Below are 19145 nucleotides of genomic sequence, written 5' to 3'. Positions count from 1 at the left end.
CTCTGTTCACACCGTGGGGTTCAGCGGCTGTATTCCTCCACCCGCGTTACAGCGCCAACTCGAGCGTCCCGACCCCCCCCCCATCCCACCGGGCCCGCTGCGGCGGGGGAGGTACGTGGGGGTCCCTCAGCCCCCACAGCCGTGGGGCAGGGAACCGCTGCAGCCCCTTGCAGCGCCTACATCTCCCCGGGGTCTTCCAAGAAGGGGGATGCCGGCGCCTCGGGGGGCTCAGCCCGGAGCTCTCTGTCCTCAATGGCCGTCTCCAGTTCCGCCGTCTCGTTCTCTTCCAAGGGGGTCCCGGCCTCGGGGTTTCCCTGGATACCGCCGTCCCCCGGCAGACTCTGCCCCTCTGGGGGGCTGCTCTTCCCCGCGTCCACCCCCGGCGCCTCCTCCCCCACAGCGGGCATCCCTTCCTGCTCCCCGACGTGCCCCCCCACCGTCCCCTCGAGGGCAGCGCCGCCTCCTCGCGGGGGTTCCCGTGCCGGGGCGGGCAGCAGCAGCTCGGGGGGGTCCAGCAGTCCGTCCCCGCTGCGGTCCCGCTGCTCCAGAGCTCGGTCCACCAGCGCGGCCACCTGCGGGGACGGGAGCGGATGGGGACGCGATGAGAGCGGCGCTCAACGCAGGGACCCCGCGGGGCGCGACCCCCCGCACGCACCGCCTCGGGGCTGGGCCGCCCCTCGCCCCCCTGGGTCAGCACCGCCCCCAGCAGCTGCAGCAGCTCCAGTCCGTCCAGCTGCCCGCTCCGGTCGTGGTCGTGCATCGCGAAGAGGAAGAGCAGAGCTGCGGGCACGAGGCGAGCGGCGTGGGGCTGACACTCACTCAGCCCCCCAAAAAACGGCCGCCCTCCTCTCCCCCGTCCCTCCGCACGGCCTTACCCTGATCCCGGCTCATCTCGTCCGCGTCCCGCTGTGCCGGTCCCAAACTCCTCACGGCGCTTCGCAGCAACCTGGGGACAGCGGGGCAGGGGAGGGGGCACGCACCGCTCCCGCCCCATGACCAGATCCGGATCACCGCCCCGCAGCTACCCAGCCCCGCATCCCCACTGCTCTGCAGCCATTCCCGGGGTGCCCAAGTATCCCGTATGCCCCCCCACCCCTCCTCCCGGTATCCCCGTGCCCCCCAGCCCCAGGGTCGGGCACTCACTGCAGAGCGGCGGGCTCCGGGCTCAGAGGGTCGGGGCCGGGCTGCATCCCCACGGCCGCGGGGGGCTCAGGTCTGGATATGGAATAGGAAAAGGGGGTTACCGGGCCGCCTCCAACCCCCGTCCCCCGGCCTCGACCCTCAGCACCTGCGTGCAGCTCCGCAATGGTGTCACCCCGCACCTACGTGCAACCGTGCCGCTGTGCGATCCCGCACCTGCGTGCAACCCTCGTGATCCCCGCACGGGTGTGATTCCCGCACCGGTGTGATCCCCGCACCTTGTCACCCTTCCCCCGCACTGTGTCCGCTCACAGCTCCGCACCCCCGTCCCCTCTCCCTCTCCCCGTACCGCAGCGCCCCGTCCCTGGGAGCCGCCCGCACCGCGGGGCCGAGCAGCAGCAGCAGCAGCAGCGTCGGTGACGGCGGTGCCGCCCTCGGGGCTCCCATCCCCACGCGTGGAACGTCCAGCCGTGCCCACTCGGGGATGTTTTCCAGGCCCCGGCCGCCCCACGTCACGCACACGCGGCGGTGTCTCCCCCCCCGCCCCGCCCCGGGCCACGTCGCCGGCCCCGCCTCGCCGCGCCCGGAGACTTCACTTGCACCGGCAGCGCAAGGGTTAACCGGCTCTGCCCGGCACCAAGATGGCCGCCGCCGTCACCGCCCGGTTGCGGGCGTGTTCACGTCGGGGGGCGCGTCCTGTCGCTCCCGGTACCGGCTGCGATGAGCGCGGAGGTTCCTCGTGGCGCAGCGCTGCTCCCGGTGCCGCTGTTGGTGCTGCTGTTGGCCGCCGCTCTGCTCGGTTGCCTGTGGGCGCGCTCCCCGCGCCGCTCCCCGCAGCCGCCGCTTCTGGCCGGCGGGACGCGGATCCGCTCGTTCCTGCGGCGGCGCTGCCCGGCCGTGCGGGAGCCGTTCCGACCCACCGCCTGGTGCCGGGGCGGGCGGCTGCAGACCGTGAGCAGAGCGCTGCTGCAAAGCCGGCCCCGCGTCCGGTACCGCAGGTGGGGCGGGATGGGGACGGGACCGGGGGAGACGGGGGCTGGGGTTGGGACGGGTGGGAACGGGGACTGGAGGTGGGATAGAGCGGGCGACAACGGGACGGGACGGCTGGTACCGCGGCCGGTACGACCCTGCCCGCATCCCCGCCCCGCAGCGAGGCCATCCGCACGCCCGACGGCGGGCAGCTCATCCTGGATTGGGCCGATGACGGCAGCGCCGCCGAATGTCCCACGGTTCTGTTGCTGCCGGGGCTGACGGGGAACAGCCAGGCCGCCTACATGCTGCACCTGGTGCGGGAAGCGTGCGGAGCCGGCTACAGGTGAGTGCTGGGGGCGGGGGGAGGATCAACACACCGCCCTCGCTGCCGCCTCTCTCCTCCCTATAGGGCCGTCGTGCTCAACAACCGGGGCTGCCGCGGCGAGGAGCTGCTGGTGAGACCCTCCCCTCACTCCTACCCATGTGCCTGCCCCATAGCTGGGCACGGCGGGGCCTCAAACGGCTCTGCCTCCCCCAGACCCCCAGGACATTCTGTGCCAGCAACACCGAGGACCTGGAGACGGCCATCACGCACATCTGCTCCCAGTACCCGCACGCCCCGCTGCTGGCTGCCGGCGTATCACTGGGAGGGTACGGCACTGAGGGGGGGGGATAGCACAGGAGATCCCCCCATCCCCATCCCTGCCCGCTCCCTTGCAGGATGCAGGTGCTGAACTACCTGGCACGGGCAGGACACGCGGCGGGGCTGGTGGCTGCCATGGCCATTTCCCCGAGCTGGGACCCCATGGAGACGACGGCGTCGCTGGAGCAGCCGCTCAATACGTGGCTCTTTAACCGCCGCCTGGCTGCGGGGCTGAGACAGCTCGTCCGCAGGTGGGGGCACACCTGGATGGGGTCTGCAGGCTGGGGGGCGGGCATTACCCTGCTCTGACACGGGGTTGTTGCAGGCACCGCGCCGTGATCGGGGACACGGTGGACGTGGAGCACATCCTGAAGGTAGCACCCACCACCCCCCATTCCCCGCCCCCTGCACCCAGTGCCACCCACCCCCCTTTACTCCTCCCCTCGCCCCCAGGCTCGCACCATCCGGGAGTTCGATGAGCGTTACACCGCTCCTGCCTTCGGGTACAGCTCCTGCACGGAGTATTACCGTGCCGCCAGCCCTGCCAGCAGCCTGCAGAACATCCGTGTGCCCACGCTGTGCCTCAACGCCGCCGATGACCCCTTCTCCCCCATGCACGGTGAGTGGGGCCGTGCCCAGCCCTATGGTGTTGTAGGGCCGGCAGCTGACCCGCGTGTCCCCTCGCAGCCATCCCCGTGGCGGCCGCCTGGCACCTGCCCCACGTAGCATTGCTGGTGACGTCGTGTGGAGGCCACATCGGGTTCCTGGAGGGGCTGCTGCCGTGGCACGGTGGTCTCATGGAGCGCCTCTTCCTGCAGTTTGTCACTGCCGTGTTCCAGCACGGGGAGGAGCTGCAGGGGCTGCAGGATGAGGGGGCTGTGGAGGAGGTCAGCGCCTGCTGCCCCCCGTGAACCCCCTCCAAGTCCCAATAAACCCGTTCCCATCCCCACCGAGCCCTCTCCCACCCCTACGGCCCCACTCCTGTCCCTTTCCCACCCCAGCAGGGGGGCATGGAGGACAGGGAGGCCGGCAGACCCTTACAGCCTCAGCACAGACAACACCTTCACGCTCTGGGTTTAATGGTGGGGACAAGGAGCAGCTCCAGCCCAGCTACTGGCATGCTGCATTCCATTGCCTTGCTGGCGCTGCATCCCAAAGCAGTCCCACTCCCGCAGCTGGGTCCATCCATCCCCCGATACAGCAGGGTGGGTGTCTAGAGGAAGCCAGGGAAGGCGATCTGCAGCAGCACGATGCTGCCCACGATGAGCGCGGCACACAGCAGCAGCAACAGCCAGATGGGCAGCGACCCTGGGGGTGGGGGGAGAAAGGAGGCTGAGAGGTGGGGTCCTGCAGGGTGTCCCGGCCCCACAGCCCCACGCACATACTGCGGGCAGGCAGCAGGTGCAGCTTGCAGCGGCTGTCCACGGCCACGCTGAGCAGTGCTGCCTCGTTCCCCGCCAGCAACTCCCGTCCTTGCTCGCTCTCAGGCACGAAGGCCACATCCGTGACGACGATGCCATGTGCCTCCTTCACGTAGTACAGCCTCTGAAGGGGGACACACGTGAGGTGAGGGTTGCCCTGTTGCTCACTGTACCCTCCCTGTGCCACACTCACCTGCAGCGAGAATGCGATGTGCACAGCGACGGAGCCGGTGACGGTGCCCAGCCCCAGGAAGGTGCCTGAATCACTGTGGGGAGGGGGGCGGTGAGCAGGGCTGGGAGTGGATGGGGGCGGTGGGGAACCTCCTCACTTACCTGACGGAGAGGCAGGAGATGACCTCGGAGCCGCAGGGCCGTGTCAGCAGCGGCAGGAAGGTGCCCCCGTCCCACTTGGTCAGGTAGCAGGGTGGGGGGCGGCGCTCCCGCTTGTGGGGCACCTGCACCGTGTAGAGCCGCAGCACCCCGCAGTTGTCCTCCACCGCCCCGAAGCTGGTATGGGGTAGCAAAGGGGAGCTGAGCCCGTGCTGCCGGGGGGCGGCCCAATGGGGTCACCACTGCTGTCCTACAGCACGGCCCAGCCCCGCACCCACCGGCAGGCCTGGTAGCGGTACGCGGTGCCGGGGACGCCGGGCAGGTTCTCGTTCCATTGCAGCCCGGTCACCAGCTGGTCCCGCTGCCACACTCGGCACTGCAGGTCCCGTCCGGCCGTCACCACCTGCCGGGCACACGCCGGCTGCGGCTCGTTCTGCCGCTCATTAGGGGTCCCCCGGCCCTCGCCCCCCACCCACCTTATTGTCGGGGCCCAGCGTGATGTCCTCGATCTCCCCGTCGTGCGCCTTGAACTCCAGCGCCTTCTTCATGCTGGGGAACTGCGGCGACCGTCAGCGGATCCCCGACAGGCGACCCCTCCCGGCCCCTCCCGCTCCGCTCCCACCTCCCAGAGCCGCACGAATCCGTCGGCGCCTCCGGTGACGAGCACGGTGCCGTCGGCGCTGAAGCGCACGGCCTTCTGCAGCGCGTCGGGGCTGAAGTCGGTGCGCACGCGGTGCAGACTCTCCACCGACACCTCCCCGCCGTCGCTCCGCGTCTCGCCGCGCTCCGCGGGGCCGGTTCCTCCCTTCCTCCTGCGCGGCCCTTTCTCCTCCGCGGCTGCGGGGACGGAGACCGGCCGTGTGAGCGCCCCGCAGGGTAATGCCCACCCCGCAGGGTAATGCCCACCCCGCAGGGTAATGCCCACCCCGCAGCCCGCACACCGGCCCCGTCGCCCCGCGGCCCCGCTCACCGTCGCCGCCTCCCTTGCCGGCCGTTGGCACGCAGAGCCGCAGGATATGGCAGCTGTGGTCCTGCCCCGCCGCGATGAAGTCCCCGCTGATGGCCATGCTCATGGTGGCGCGGGTCTCGGTGTCGTGGCAGTGCAGCAGCGACGCGCTCAGCCGCCCCCCGATCTGCTCCAGCTGCAGGAAGTGCTGCGGGACGGCGCCGCTCAGCACCGAAACCGGGAGCCCCGCGCTCGTTCACCCCCCGGCCCTAAACCCCGCACCGCACCACTCCATTGCCGATCCCGGTCTTGGCCGCTCCTCCGCCTCCAGCGGTGATGGCGAGTCCGCGGCGCGGGTGCAGCCGGACGGTGTAGAGAGGGAACGGCGCCCGGTACAGCTCGGTCGGGCGCGGCGCCATTGCGGGAACGGCGCGACGCGTCAGCGCCCCGCGCAGCGCCGGTACCACCCCGCACAGCGCAGCCCCGCCCCGCACAGCGCCGGTACCGCCCCGCACCCCGCCGGTACCGCCCACCGATCGCCGCCGCTTCCGCACATCAAGCCCCGCCCCCTGGACCCACGGCCCCGCCCCCTGCTCGGTACCAGCCCCACGCGTGGCCCGCGGCCCCACGTACCGCACGATGCCGCAGCCCCGTGGGTCCCTCACCCCCCCAGCCCCGCCGGACCCGTCGCTGTCCATAACGGTTTATTGAGGTGCAGGTAGGGAGATAACAGCACGGCACCGCTCCGCATCGTGCTCCCACCCGCGCCCCCCCCCAGGCAGCACCGGCCCCGGGGGTCCCTCGTCCCGCTCAGAACGCCGTCTCCTGCACCGTGTATGCGGGCGGCCCGTAGCCCCGCTCCTCCGTGTCGTCCCGTGGCGCGGCTCCCAGCCCGTTGGGAACGCGCTTCTCGGCTGCGGGTGACGGCTGGGGGGCGTCCTGCGGGCACGTGGCGATGGGGGCATTAGGGTTATGCACAGACACCCCCCGCCCCACAACCCGCTGCCCCCCGTCCCGCTGCGAGCCGCTCACCTGCGTGGGGAAGCGCACCCCGCAGCACAGCCGCTGCCGGTAACGGGCGGGCAGACAGCGCAGCAGCCGCGGCAGCACCGGGAAAATGGTGCGGGGATCCACGGCAGAGGGCGGTGTGGGGCCTGGAGGGTCATAGGGGTGAGAGGGATGCTGGGGGGGGAGGAGCAGCCGGCCCCACACCCGGCACCCACCGGTGAGCAGGCTGACCAGGAGCCCCACCGCGATGACGGTGGTGGAGTTGTGGGCGCTGTACCACATGTACGAGAGGCGGTAGAACTTCTGCAGGCCTGTGGGGCTGGGGGGGGGGATAGGTGGTGAGGGGGGGGTGCAAGTCAGACCCTCACAGACCACCCCCATCAGCCCCAAGGTGCTCACCTCGGGGGGGGCGTCGTGGGGGTGAGCAGCGTGGTGGTGAGCACGGCTGGTGTGGTCACGTTGATGGGGAGGGGCACGGTGCTGTTGGCCATAGGGGTGGCCCCCCCAGCGCTGGCCACCAGGCTGCCGATGCCCACCCAGAAGGCCATGGCCAGCCCGGCCAGCAGCCCCACCACCGCACCCTGCGGGGGGACAGGCACTCAGCCACTTGGTGGCACCGACAGGGTGGCTGTGGTGGGGGGGAGGTGTCAGGGGTACTCACTGTGGGGTTGGCACAGGGGAAGAACATCCCCAGGCAGAAGAGCCCCAGCAGCGGCCCCCCCACCATGCCGAAGATACTGATGGCCGCCTGCGGGGGGATGGTACCATTTTGGGGTCGAATGGGGGAAATAGGGACTGTGAGGCCGGGGATGACCCCAGCACCCCATCACCTACCTGCAGCACAGGGCCCAGCATGGAGGACACGTAGGCCATCCCCAGGCACAGCAGCCCATAGCCAAAAGCTGGGGATGGACGGATGGATGGAGGGGGTTCAAGGCCCTGCCAGGACCCTGCTGCCCCCTCCCACCTCCCATGCCCCCCGCTCACCCAGGAGCTTGGAGAGCAGCGTGGCACGCGACTCTGACAGCCCAGGGCAGTGCGGCCGCACCAGGTCCTCCATCGTCACCGTCGCCAGCGAGTTGAAGGCAGAGGAGATGGTGCTGGGGGGAGGGAGAGGGAAAGGAGCACCAGGAGGGCTTGGCTGGGCCCTCGGCCCACTGTCCCCCGTTATGGCACCTACCTGAGGGAGCCGCTGAAGAGACAGGCAACAAAGAGGCCGGGCAGCCCTGGCAGGTCCCGCAGCACATCCATCACAAAGTACAGCACCAGCTGCAGGGGGTGCGGGGTAAGTGTGGCACTGGAGGGGGAGGGGGCTGCCAGGGTGGGGGAGTGCTGCGCCCACCTGGTCGGAGGTGATGTGGGTGCCACTGGGGACCAGCGGGTGCTCGCGGTCATAGACAAACATGACGAGGCCGGTGAGGCAGCTGAGGCACAGCACGATCTGCTGGCAGGGGAACACGGCGTAGCAGGAGCTGCGGGTGCCAGGGGAGCGTCAGAGGTGGGTAGAGAGGGGGGTGGGATCCCCACACACCCCCGCCCCACTCACAGCACCGCCTGCCTCTCGCTGCGGGAGCTCAGGTAGCGCTGCACCTGCGCCTGGTTCACACCGTACAGCGACAGCATCATGAAGACCCCCCCGAAAGCCAGTGTCCAGAAGGTGTGCCGCACGTAGGGGTCGGGGTCCAGGCTGCAGGGACACATAACAGTCATGGCCGTGCCAGCGTCCCATCCCCCTCCCTTTCTTGTCTCCCAGCCGTGCTGCTGTCCCCATCCCAGCCCTGCAGTGCGGCTCACTCAATGCCGGAGATCTTGCCCTGCTGCTCGGCCAGGTGCCACACGCGGGCCATGCCCCCCACGCGCCGTGCGCCCACCACGATGACGGCCAGCTGCCCCGCAAACATCACCAGCGTCTGGAACACGTCTGTCCAGATGACGGCCTTCAGCCCCCCCTGCAGAGGGACACAGCTGTCACCGCTGCCCCTTTAGGGGGTGGGCACAATGAGAGGCCACGAGGCACAGTGACAGCACTCACCAATGTAGTGTACAGCGTGCAGACCAACCCGATGGTGAGCACCGCGCTCCAGAGGTCAAAGCCCGTCACTGGGTGCCATTAAGGAGGGATGAGGATGGTAGCCCCCCACGCCACACGGGCCCCTCGCCACCCTCCTGAGCCCTCACCTGCATTGAGTGCCAGCGCGGGCGCGTAGAGCACCACTCCCATGTAGATGACCTGCGGGGACAGAGTGCTGCAGCCCCCCTGTGTGCCCCATCCCCGGGGCCCCAAACCCGGCACTCACCATCTGGAAGATGAAGGTGACGGTGCCAAGGATGCGCACGGTCTTGTTGAAGCGCAGCTCCAAGTACTGGAGGGGGGAGGGAAAGAAAGGGCCGGGTCAGGGGTGCATCCCCACCCCGGAGCGGGGCACGAGGAGGGGCACGGGACCCCCGCTGAACTCACCTCGTAAGTGCTGGTGATCTGCAGGCGGTAGAAGACGGGGATGAAGACGTGCGCGGGGATGAGCAGCCCCAGGAAATAGGAGCAGCCCAGGAACCAGTACTCGGTGCCGAAGCGATAGATCTCGGCCGGCACCCCCAGGATGGCCACCGCCGACTGGAAAGTGGCCAGCAGGGACAGGGCGACGGGCAGGAAGCTCATGCTGCGGTTGGCCAGCAGGAATTCCTGCACCGTGCGCTGCCGCCCGCCGCTCAGGGCGTAGAACAGCCCGATGGCCGCCGACAGCACCAGCAGCAGCACGAAGATGCTGTAGTCCGCCGTCGAGAACTCCATGGCGAGTGTCCTCCGCCGCCCCGCCGCCGCCCCCACTTTTCCGGTTCATGGGCGGAGGGGCCCGGCCGGCAGCGCCCGGCGCTGCGGGAGGTGGCGACGGCGGATCCGGCCCCGCTCGTCCTCGCGGGGACCTTCGCTCCGGAGTTGTCGGCCCGCCTCAAGGACCTGGGGGGGGGGAACGACGCACCCGGGAGGGGTCACCGCAGCCTTCCCCGCCCCGCTCCCCCGCAGCTCGTCTCCGGGCCAAAGGCGAACGGGGGCGGCCCCGCCCGACGCCGACCCCGGCCCCGCAGCCGGCGAGACCGGCACGGCCGGAGCGGGACGGACGGGCTCGGCGTGACGCGGTCGGGCTCCGTGCGGCCGAACCCGCCGCTCCTCCCGCACTCGTTAAGGCGCAACCCCCACCTGGGGCCGCGCTACGACGGGGCGGGCGGCGCTGATCCGCGCAGGAATGCGGCTCTGGATCGGCCCCCGGTGCCCGGAGCGAGGAGCGGGGGTTGGCGGTGCCGAAAGGAGGCGAGAGGGCAGCGCTGCCCGCCCCGCCCGCACGGCGGGCACGGTCCAAGGTCACCCACCGCGCTCCGAGACACAACACGGGGCGATCCCCCCCCCCCCCTCCTGGCCCCGTGCCCGGCGTTCCCCCCCGGTGCTCCTGCCCCGTGTCCCGGTGCCCCCTTGACCTCAAGGCTCCACTCCCGGTGCCGCCGTGTTCCCGGTCCCCTCGTTGCCCCCCCATGTCCCACGTCCCATCTCCGCTCCCTGTGTCCCGGTATCCCGGTGTCCCCATGTCCCGTTGTCCCCACTCCCCATGTCCCCATGTCCCGGTATCCAAGTGTCCCGGTGTCCCCGCTCCCCATGTCCCGGTGTCCCCGCTCCCCATGTCCCGTTCTCCCCACTCCCCATGTCCCCATGTCCCGGTATCCCGGTGTCCCCATGTCCCGGTGTCCCCACTCCCCATTTCCCCATGTCCTGGTATCCCGGTGTCCTGGTGTCCCCGCTCCCCGTGTCCCGGTGTTCCCGCTCCCCATGTCCCGGTGTCCCCGTGTCCCGGTGTCCCCGCTCCCGATGTCCCGATGTCCTGGTGTCCCCGCTCCCCATGTCCCGTTATCCCGGTGTCCCGGTATCCCGGTGTCCCCATGTCTCGGTGTCCCCGCTCCCCATGTCCTGGTATCCCGGTGTCCTGGTGTCCCCGCTCCCCATGTCCCGTTATCCCGGTGTCCCGGTGTCCCCATGTCCCGGTGTCCCCACACCAACTCCCCGCTCCCCTCGTTGTTTCCCCGCCGTCCGCAGCCCGAAGGCCGCCCCGATTCCCGCCGTGTCCCCGTTCCCGCTCCCCGCCCCGCGTTCCCGCACCCTCCCGTTCCGTCGCTCCCCACCCGTGTGTCCCGTTCCCACACACGTTCCGGTTCCTCCTCCACTCACCGGCCGCTCTCTCGGCTCAGCCCACGTGCACCTGACAACGCTGAGGCGCGCTCTGATGACGTCACGACGCCGAGCATCGCCCTCACCTCCAGCCCAGCTCTCCGCGCGCCCCGATGCCGTCATCGCCCCGCCGTCCAATCCCGTGCGCGGATCTCGTCACGTGGCTGCTCCGGGGTCGGGTCGTCGCGCCTCGGCTCCCTCTGTCCGCGCTGTTCCCGGTGCGCGCGGCCCGTTAATGGCCCGTTAATGGCTGAACCATTGCGCGCACACTGCGGCCGTTCCGCCCCGACAACAGGACGAGCCCGACCGGGGCGGGGCGGCGCTGCCGGAAGCGGAGCCGTGGGGTCCTTCCTCCTCCTCCTGCTGCTGTTGGTACCGGAGCCCGGTACCGGCCGAACCGCCCCGCCGCTGTGCGGGACGTGCCCGGGAACGGCGAGAAACGGGTCCATTGTGACACTGTACTGCGGGAACGGCCACGGGAACATCAACGGGCGGTGCTGTGTGCGGGGAGCGGGACAGCAACTGCTGGGGTATGGAGGAGTATAGCGGGGTATAGGGGATATGGGGATATAGGGGTATAGGGGATATGGGGGTATAGGGGTATAGGGATATAGGGGATATGGGGATATAGGGGATATGGGGATATAGGGGATATAGGGGTATAGGGGATATAGGGGTATAGGGGATATGGGGATATATGGGATATAGGGGTATAGGGGATATGGGGGTATAGGGGATATGGGGATATAGGGGTATAGGGATATAGGGGATATGGGGATATAGGGGTATAGGGGATATGGGGGTATAGGGGTATAGGGGATATGGGGATATAGGGGTATAGGGGATATGGGGATATAAGGGTATAGGGGATATGGGGATATAGGGGATATAGGGACGGGATGGAGATAGGGGTGGGCATATAGGGATGGGGATTGGATAGGAATGGGGATGGGGATTGGATTGGATAGGATGGGGATGGGATGGATATGGGATGGGGAGGGGGATGGGATGGGGATATAGGGGTAGGATGGGGATATAGGGATAGGATGGGATTGGATGGGGATGGGATAGGGATGGGGATGGGGATATAGGGATGGGCATGGGATGGGGATGGGATAGTGATGGGGATAGGATGGGGTTGGGGATATAGGGATGGGGATAGGATGGGGTTGGGGATATAGGGATGGGGATTGGATGGGGATGGGGATATAGGGATGGGATGGGGATGGAGATGGGAATGGATGGGGATGGGTATGGGATGGGGATTTAGGGATTGGATAGGAATGGGGATGGGATGGGGATATAGGGATGAGATGGGGATATAGGGATGGGATGGGGATATAGGAATGGTATGGGGATTGGATAGGAATGGGGATGGGGATTGCATAGTGATGGGGATGGGATAGGGATATAGGGATGGGATGGGGATGGGATAGGAATGGGGATATAGAGATGGGATGGGGATTGGATAGGAATGGGGATGGTGATGGGGATAGGATGGGGATATAGAAATGGGATGGGGATGGGATAGGAATGGGATGGGGATTGGATGGGATGGGGATGGAATGGGATGGGGATATAGGGATGGGATGGGATGTGATGGGGATGGAGATGGGATGGGGATTTAGGGATTGGATAGGAATGGGGATGGGATGGGGATATAGGGATGAGATGGGGATATAGGGATGGGATGGGGATATAGGAATGGTATGGGGATTGGATAGGAATGGGGATGGGGATTGCATAGTGATGGGGATGGGATAGGGATATAGGGATGGGATGGGGATGGGATAGGAATGGGGATATAGAGATGGGATGGGGATTGGATAGGAATGGGGATGGTGATGGGGATAGGATGGGGATATAGAAATGGGATGGGGATGGGATAGGAATGGGATGGGGATTGGATGGGATGGGGATGGAATGGGATGGGGATATAGGGATGGGATGGGATGTGATGGGGATGGAGATGGGATGGGGATGGGGATGGAGATGGGATGGGGATGGGGTAATGGGTACGGGTTTGGGGTGTGCTGTGGTTATTGGGTACAGTACAGGGCACGGCTGTGGTGTGGGTGTGTTGTGGGTCACAGGCTGTGGGTTTATGGGAGCAGAACAGGGAAACATGGGGCTCCCGGTGCTGCCCCTCCAGGTTGGACCTCAGCAACTGTTCCCTGCAGACCCTCCCCAGTGAATTCAGTGAGGCCGCGGCTGCCGTCGTGCTGTGAGTGCTGAGGGAAGGGGGAGGTGTGCGGGGGGGCTCGGCTGCCCATCCCACCCTGTGCTGTCAGTCAGTGCTGGCCCCGGGGTGCAGCCGGTGTGATGCGTTGGTAGGGACCTGACGGACAACCCCCTGCTGGCGCTCCCCGATGATTCCTTCTTGGGCTTCACGCAGCTGCAACAACTGTGAGTGTGGGGCTGAGCCGTGCCGGGCTGTGGGCTGAGCCCTGTGCCCGGTGCTGAGCTGTGTTTGCAGCGCGGTGCCGCTGGCAGTGCCGTGCCCAGGTGGCAGCAAAGCGTGGGAGGAGGTGACGACGAATGGCAGCAGCCGCCTGTGCCAGGGCCAGAGGAACCCCTGCAACAGCTCCGATGAGCTCGGTACGTTGGGGCTCTCCCTGCTCCCACTGTAGCCCTGCGTGGCACCGGGCAGGGCGGCCCGTGACCCTGTGCTGCCCACCAGCCCCGCTGTGCCCTGAGAACGCCGTCTGTGCCCCGGACGGACCCGGCCTCTCCCAGTGCCTTTGTGCCAGCCCCTTCCATGGCTACAAGTGCCTGCGACAGGTGGGTGTGGGGCTGGGGGGGCAGAGGGGGCTCGGAGGGGTCAGCGATCTGATGATCTCACCGTGCTCACCTTACAGGGCTCCTTCCCCGTGCCGCTGTTCTGCAGCGTGCTGGGCACGGTGACGGCAGCGCTGAGCATCGCGCTGTGGGGCACCCAGCGCCGACACGCTGCAGGGATGTGACTGCAACCAGGAGCTCAGATGTGGGACGGGGCCGGACTGTGGGGCAAGGGGTTAATAAAGCGTGTGTGGTTGTGAGGCTGTCTCTGTGTCACCCCCATTTACAAGAAGGGGAGCAGGGAGGACCTGGGGAACTACAGGCTGGTGAGTCTCACCTCCGTGCCTGGGAAGATGATGGAACAGATCCTCCTGGACAACATGCTCAATCACATAAAGAATGAGCATGTGATCCGAGACAGCCAGCATGGCTTCACCAGGGGAAGGTCATGCTTAACTAATCTTGTGGCCTTCTATGATGGAGTGACAGTGTTGGTGGATGAAGGGAAGGCGACTGATGTAGTTTACCAGGACCTGAGCAAGGCCTTTGACATGGTCCCCCACCTCCTCATCTCCAAATTGGAGGGAAGTGGATTTGATGGGTGGACAACTAGATGGATAAGCAATTGGTTGAAAGGCCGCAGACAGAGGGTGGTGGTCAATGGGTCTATGTCCAGGTGGAGGCCGGTAACGAGCGGTGTCCCTCAAGGGTCTGTCTTGGGACCGGTGCTCTTTAACATCTTTATTAATGACATTGATGAGGGAATGGAGTGCACCCTCAGCAAGTTTGCTGATGACACCAAGCTGAGTGGTGCGGTCGATACGGTGGAGGGAACGGATGCCATTCAGAGGGACCTTGACAGGCTGGAAAGCTGGGCTCGGGTGAACCTAATGAGGTTCAACACGGCAAAGTGCAAGGTTTTGCACTTGGGCCGGAAGAACCCCAGGCACCTGTACAGGCTGGGAGGAGTGGTCCTTGAGAGCAGCTCGGCAGAGAAGGACCTGGGGGTCCTGATAGATGAGAAACTTAACATGAGCCAGCAGTGCGCTCTGGCAGCCCGGAAAGCAAATGGGATCCTGGGCTCCATCAGGAGAGGGGTGGTCAGCAGGGATAGGGAGGTGATTGTCCCTCTCTACTCTGCTCTTGTGAGGCCCCATCTGTTGTACTGTGTCCAGGTGTGGAGCCCTCAGTACAAAAAAGATATGGAGATTTTGGAAAGGGTCCAGAGGAGGGACAGGAAGATGATCAGGGGGCTGGAGCACCTCCCCTATGAGGACAGGCTGAGGGAGTTGGGTTTGTTCAGCCTGGAGAAGAGAAGGTTGCGGGGTGACCTCATTGCAGCCTTTCAATACCTGAAGGGAACTTACACCCGGGAGGGGAGTAAACTCTTCAAGAGGGCTGATAATAGCAGGACTAGGGGAAATGGTTTTAAGTTAAAAGAGGGAAGATTTAGGTTGGATGTTAGGGGGGAAGTTCTTCACTAGGAGAGTGGTTAGGCCCTGGAACAGGCTGCCCAGGGAGGTTGTGGATGCCCCGTCCTTGGAGGTGTTCAAGACCAGGTTGGACGGGGCCCTGGGCAACCTGATCTAGTAAATGTGTATGTTTGGTGGCCCTGCCAGGCAGGGGGGTTGGAACTACATGATCCTTGAGGTCCCTTCCAACCCGGGTCACTCTGTGATTCTGTGACCATGGCCCAGGATGTAGCGGTGCATGTTGGACGCGGCTGCGCAGCTCGGGGCATTAAACACACCTTCATTATCGCTGGCAATAGCACCGACCGGGCTGTTGTGGAGTGCGGACATCAGAGCTTGAAGGGGCGGCTTCATGTGCTTAAAGAGGGTGAAGGCCTGGAGGGGCCTGAGCGGTGCGTGCAGCTCCATGTCCTGGGCCGTGTCAGTGTGTAAGTGCTGGGTGCAGCCATGGCAGCGATGGTTCACAGCGCTTTGATGCACTGCAGGGCGGTGTCCAGTTCAACCCCCTGTTATGTGCAGGGTCAGCAACCAGCACAGGCTGCCCAGAGCCACATCCAGCCCGGCCTTGAATGATGCCCAGATGGGGCATCCACAGCCTCCTTGTGCAACGTGTTCAGTGCGTCAGCAGCTGTGGGTGAAAACCTTCCTGCTCAGCTCCAACCCGAACCTCCCTCGTGCTCCCTGCAGCATCAGCAGCGGCAGCGACACGTCGGTTTGATTCGCTGAGGAGATGGACCGCAAAGTGCGGGCGGGATGAGAACAGCGCTAAAGCAGAGGCGGCGTTGGGAGGAGAGGTGGTGTGACGGAGGGGGCGTGTCCATGCAAATGAGATGCAGATCACACGCAGATCAGGCGGCAGATCGCTCCTCGCGCGGCATGACGGGAGCGCATGAACGCAGGAGCGGAGCTGTGGTGGGCAGCCGTGGGTCCGTTGTGGGTGTGGGCGTGGGCAGCCCGGAGGGGCGGAGCGGGCCGGAGCAGGTGGGATGTTTGTGAGGCGGGTCGGCGTGTGGTGCGGGCTGGTGTCGGGGCGTGGGGAGCGGGGCGGGTTGAGAGCAGGGCATACTTACCTGGCAGGGGAGACACCATGATCAGGCAGGTGGTTTTCCCAGGGCGAGGCTCATCCCCTGCACTCTGGGTGTGCTGACCCCTGCGATTTCCCCAAATGCGGGAAACTCGACTGCATAATTTGTGGTAGTGGGGGACTGCGTTCGCGCTCTCCCCTGGCTTTAGGGTTTAATGACAGACTGTGGAGTTCCTCTTTCTTTCCAGTTTCCCGATGTGGGCTCGGATCGTGCCCTATTCGGGTCTTCGGGAGGATCCGCTCCACGGTCCCGCCGTGCACAGCGCTGGGACTGAGCGGCCCGGTGAGAACTGGACCGAAGTGGCCGCACCTTCAGATCCAGCGGATGGCGGCTGGGCAGCTTCATCTGCTGCAGCGCTCAGAGCCCGCGGGTGGATCACAGAGTCACAGAACTGTAGGGGTTGGAAGGGACCTACAGAGATCATCGAGTCCAACCCCCTGCCAAAGCAGCTCCCTACACCACGTCACACAGGTAGGCGTCCAGGCGGGTCTTGAATATCTCCAGAGAAGGAGACTCCACCACCTCCCTGGGCAGCCTGTTCCAGTGCTCCGTCACCCTCACTGTTAAAAGGAACTTGCTATGCTGTACTTTCATCCTATTACCCCTAGTCCTGTCCCCATGCACTACTGAAAAGAGACCAGCCTCACCACTATGGCTCCCACACCTCAGGTATTTATAAACCTGGATCAAATCCCCTCTCAGCCTTCTTTTCTCAAGGCTAAACAGACCCAGTTCCCTAAGTCTCTCCTCATAGTGGAGATGCTCCAGGCCCTTCACCATCTTTGTGTCCCTCCGCTGGACTCTTTCCAAGAGATCCCTGTCTTTTTAGTACTGGGGAGCCCAGAACTGGACACAATATTCCAGATGAGGCCTCACCAGGGCAGAGTAGATGGGGAGGATCACCTCCCTCGACCTGCTGGACATGCTCTTTTTAATACACCCCAGGATGCCATTGGCTTTTCTGGCCACAAGGGCACACTGCTGGCTCATGGTCAATCTGTCGTCCACCAGGACACCCAGGTCCCTCTCAGCAGAGCTCCTCTCCAGCAGCTCTTCCCCCAGCCTGTACTGGTGCATGCAATTATTTCTACCCAGGTGCAAGACTTTACACTTGCTTTTGTTAAACCTCATCCGGTTTCTTACTGCCCAGCTGTGGAGAGTGTTAATGCAGAATGGCTTCATGAGAAAGGACATGAAGAGATTCCACTAGTTAAATTGTAAAAGAATGAATGTGATTAAAGACAAAGACGGTTTATCCTAGGGACGGTCACGGGCTAAGCAGCTGTGGAGAAATCAGGATGTGAAAAGACAGGGTATGTAGCTAAAGATGAAATATGTATCTAGAAGCAAGGACGGCCTAAGGGAAAAGCAAGATGTGTAGCAAGGTGTAGACAAAGCTGCAAAGAAAAAGTATCTATAAGACTAACCACAAAGGTCAGATGAAGTAATGTCTAATTCACCAATCCTGAGCTTAACTTTTGCAATATGCATGAACTTATTACTGATTGTATAAATGAGATGCTGTAACACCTAATAAACGAGGCTTGTTGACCATGATAGCATGAGACTTGTCTCCCGCGGTTACTTCCAACAAATGGTGACCGTCGACGTGATAAGGAAAAAAGGGCTGCCACGAGCGAAGAACTGCGTTGGGTTCGGGTCCCGCAGCTCGACGGACGACGAAAGAGCTAAACTTGGAGCTCCGCGTCTCGAGTGACCACACAGGTGGGCTCGACCGATACGTGCTGCCGAAGCCTGGAGGGCTGCAACGGTACCGACGTGATGGACAGGCAAGCAGCATATAATTTATTTACCGCTTTTCTTAAGCAGAGACAGTTTAAGGGGATAGACTTGGAAAAGGAACTCCCTAAGTTATTAGCGTATGGGTATGCTAAAGGGTTATTTCAGAATCCACATTGAATGCATGATCTTGCTGAATGGTGTAAATTTGGGGATACAATTTTTCAGGGAATGATAGATGGGGAGAAGATGGCTAAAAAATGTGGGAAGTGGTGGCGTGTAGTTTATAATGATTTGTTGCAATATCAGGCAGAAAAGGAAGCGGTAGAGCAAGCTAGTGCTGCGCAGGGGAGGAATAAGAATTATAATGAATGGTCAGATTGCCCGGGGCCCCCTGCTGTGTCCACCGTAAAGTTGCTGCCGGCCGCCGAGCCTGAGTTGCCAGTGGCTGTGGAGCCGAGTGCCCCGTCTCCGTCTCCCTGCACGTCCGTATCAGACGAGCCGCCTGCATCGACCATGGCGCTACAGCCGGCCCCCTCGACCCCCCTTTGCAATGAGCCGCTCCCTGGGGCACACAGTGACCTGGCGGAGGCCGTCGCGCGGGAGCGGGGGGGGGCTTGGGCTGCGCTGGCGCGGGCTTGTTTAAAGGTGGGAGACGGTGAGGGGTTGGAAGCGGTGCGACAGGCGGTGCTGTCGGTGGGGTATTCGCCTAATGCTGCAGGCGGGACACAGGCTGCTATCAGTGCTTTAGATTGGAAGTTGTTGTCACAATTGCGGTCTACGGTCAGTCAGCTTGGAGTAAAAAGTGAGCCAGCGAGACAGATACTGGATTATATCTGGAGTACTCAGGTTTTGTTGCCATCTGATTGTCGGGCTATAGCTAGGTTGATTTTTTCGCAGCACGAACAACTGCTATTTAATGCTTATTGGGAAGAGATGTGCCAACAGAGCGTTGCGATAGTTAGGCAGCCTGGAGATCCCTTGTATAATGTCACCGTTGAAGAACTTTTAGGGGTGGGTCCTTTCATCCGGACGGAGGCCCAGGCTTTATTAGGACCAGCTAAATGTAGAGAGTCAATGTATCTGGCCATGCAGGCTATGGATAAGATCAAGGCACCAGGTGGGTTGTTGTCTCATATAGGAATCCAGCAAGGAAGAAATGAGGATTTTGGAGTGTTTCTAGATAAGGTAGCTGGAGCCATAGAGAAGGCTGGAGTACCAGAGTACATGAGGGAAATAATGCTAAAACATTGTGCACTTCAGAATTGTAATGCTACAGCTCGTGGCATTCTAAGTACTTTGAGGAGTAACTGGACAATAGAGGAGGCGTTAGACAGACTATCGAGCGTGCCCACGGGGGCTCAGGCTTTCATAGTTGAGACTATTAAAGAGCTAGGGGC

At 64.1% G+C, this 19145-nt stretch overlaps 5 protein-coding genes and 1 non-coding gene across 7 annotated transcripts; 3 read left to right on the top strand and 3 right to left on the bottom strand.

Annotated features, from left to right (window-relative positions):
- Window positions 1–14: 14 nt before the first annotated feature.
- On the bottom strand, window positions 15–1711 carry CGREF1 (cell growth regulator with EF-hand domain 1). The gene is made up of 5 exons (XM_032443415.2): window positions 1490–1711; window positions 1144–1215; window positions 876–946; window positions 656–780; window positions 15–572 (listed from the first exon to the last, which is right to left on the bottom strand). The coding sequence occupies exons 1-5, from the start codon at window positions 1585–1587 to the stop codon at window positions 177–179; spliced, it is 762 nt and encodes a 253-aa protein (XP_032299306.2). The 5' UTR covers window positions 1588–1711; the 3' UTR covers window positions 15–176.
- A 130-nt stretch (window positions 1712–1841) lies between these two features.
- Window positions 1842–3708, top strand: ABHD1 (abhydrolase domain containing 1). Its single transcript, XM_015859626.3, has 8 exons — window positions 1842–2138; window positions 2291–2455; window positions 2522–2567; window positions 2651–2763; window positions 2833–3006; window positions 3081–3129; window positions 3209–3374; window positions 3443–3708. The coding sequence occupies exons 1-8, from the start codon at window positions 1861–1863 to the stop codon at window positions 3664–3666; spliced, it is 1215 nt and encodes a 404-aa protein (XP_015715112.3). The 5' UTR covers window positions 1842–1860; the 3' UTR covers window positions 3667–3708.
- A 109-nt stretch (window positions 3709–3817) lies between these two features.
- On the bottom strand, window positions 3818–5943 carry PREB (prolactin regulatory element binding). Its single transcript, XM_085544050.1, is given in 9 exon segments — window positions 3818–4063; window positions 4141–4300; window positions 4370–4442; window positions 4510–4683; window positions 4785–4970; window positions 4972–5063; window positions 5129–5343; window positions 5477–5660; window positions 5740–5943. Coding segments are annotated over 9 exon segments (1311 nt in total). The 5' UTR covers window positions 5872–5943; the 3' UTR covers window positions 3818–3968.
- A 200-nt stretch (window positions 5944–6143) lies between these two features.
- Window positions 6144–10724, bottom strand: SLC5A6 (solute carrier family 5 member 6). 2 transcript variants are annotated; one of them, XM_085544045.1, is made up of 16 exons: window positions 10625–10724; window positions 8919–9413; window positions 8758–8823; window positions 8639–8690; window positions 8493–8560; window positions 8255–8409; window positions 8007–8147; window positions 7803–7932; window positions 7641–7729; window positions 7448–7560; window positions 7295–7362; window positions 7122–7208; window positions 6860–7041; window positions 6676–6779; window positions 6485–6606; window positions 6144–6391 (listed from the first exon to the last, which is right to left on the bottom strand). In XM_085544045.1, the coding sequence occupies exons 2-16, from the start codon at window positions 9246–9248 to the stop codon at window positions 6263–6265; spliced, it is 1836 nt and encodes a 611-aa protein (XP_085400171.1). In that variant the 5' UTR covers window positions 9249–9413; window positions 10625–10724; the 3' UTR covers window positions 6144–6262. The 2 variants fall into 2 exon arrangements, with proteins under 2 accessions (XP_085400171.1, XP_015715123.2); XM_015859637.3 differs by having other exon boundaries at window positions 10671–10724.
- Window positions 8915–13708, top strand: ATRAID (all-trans retinoic acid induced differentiation factor). The gene is made up of 6 exons (XM_015859638.3): window positions 8915–11200; window positions 12823–12894; window positions 13005–13076; window positions 13147–13268; window positions 13351–13451; window positions 13529–13708. Exons 1-6 carry the CDS (start codon window positions 10065–10067, stop codon window positions 13631–13633), a joined length of 1608 nt encoding a protein of 535 aa, XP_015715124.2. The 5' UTR covers window positions 8915–10064; the 3' UTR covers window positions 13634–13708.
- A 2274-nt stretch (window positions 13709–15982) lies between these two features.
- LOC146761595 (U1 spliceosomal RNA) lies at window positions 15983–16146 on the top strand. Its single transcript, XR_014945011.1, has one exon. It is a non-coding gene; the product is annotated as a U1 spliceosomal RNA (small nuclear RNA).
- The last annotated feature ends 2999 nt before the right edge of the window (window positions 16147–19145 follow it).

This window comes from Coturnix japonica, chromosome 3 (assembly GCF_054131305.1).
Source record: "Coturnix japonica strain WE chromosome 3, WE-NBRP24, whole genome shotgun sequence".
NCBI lineage: Eukaryota > Metazoa > Chordata > Aves > Galliformes > Phasianidae > Coturnix > Coturnix japonica.
This window is presented reverse-complemented; position numbering and strand designations above follow the sequence as displayed.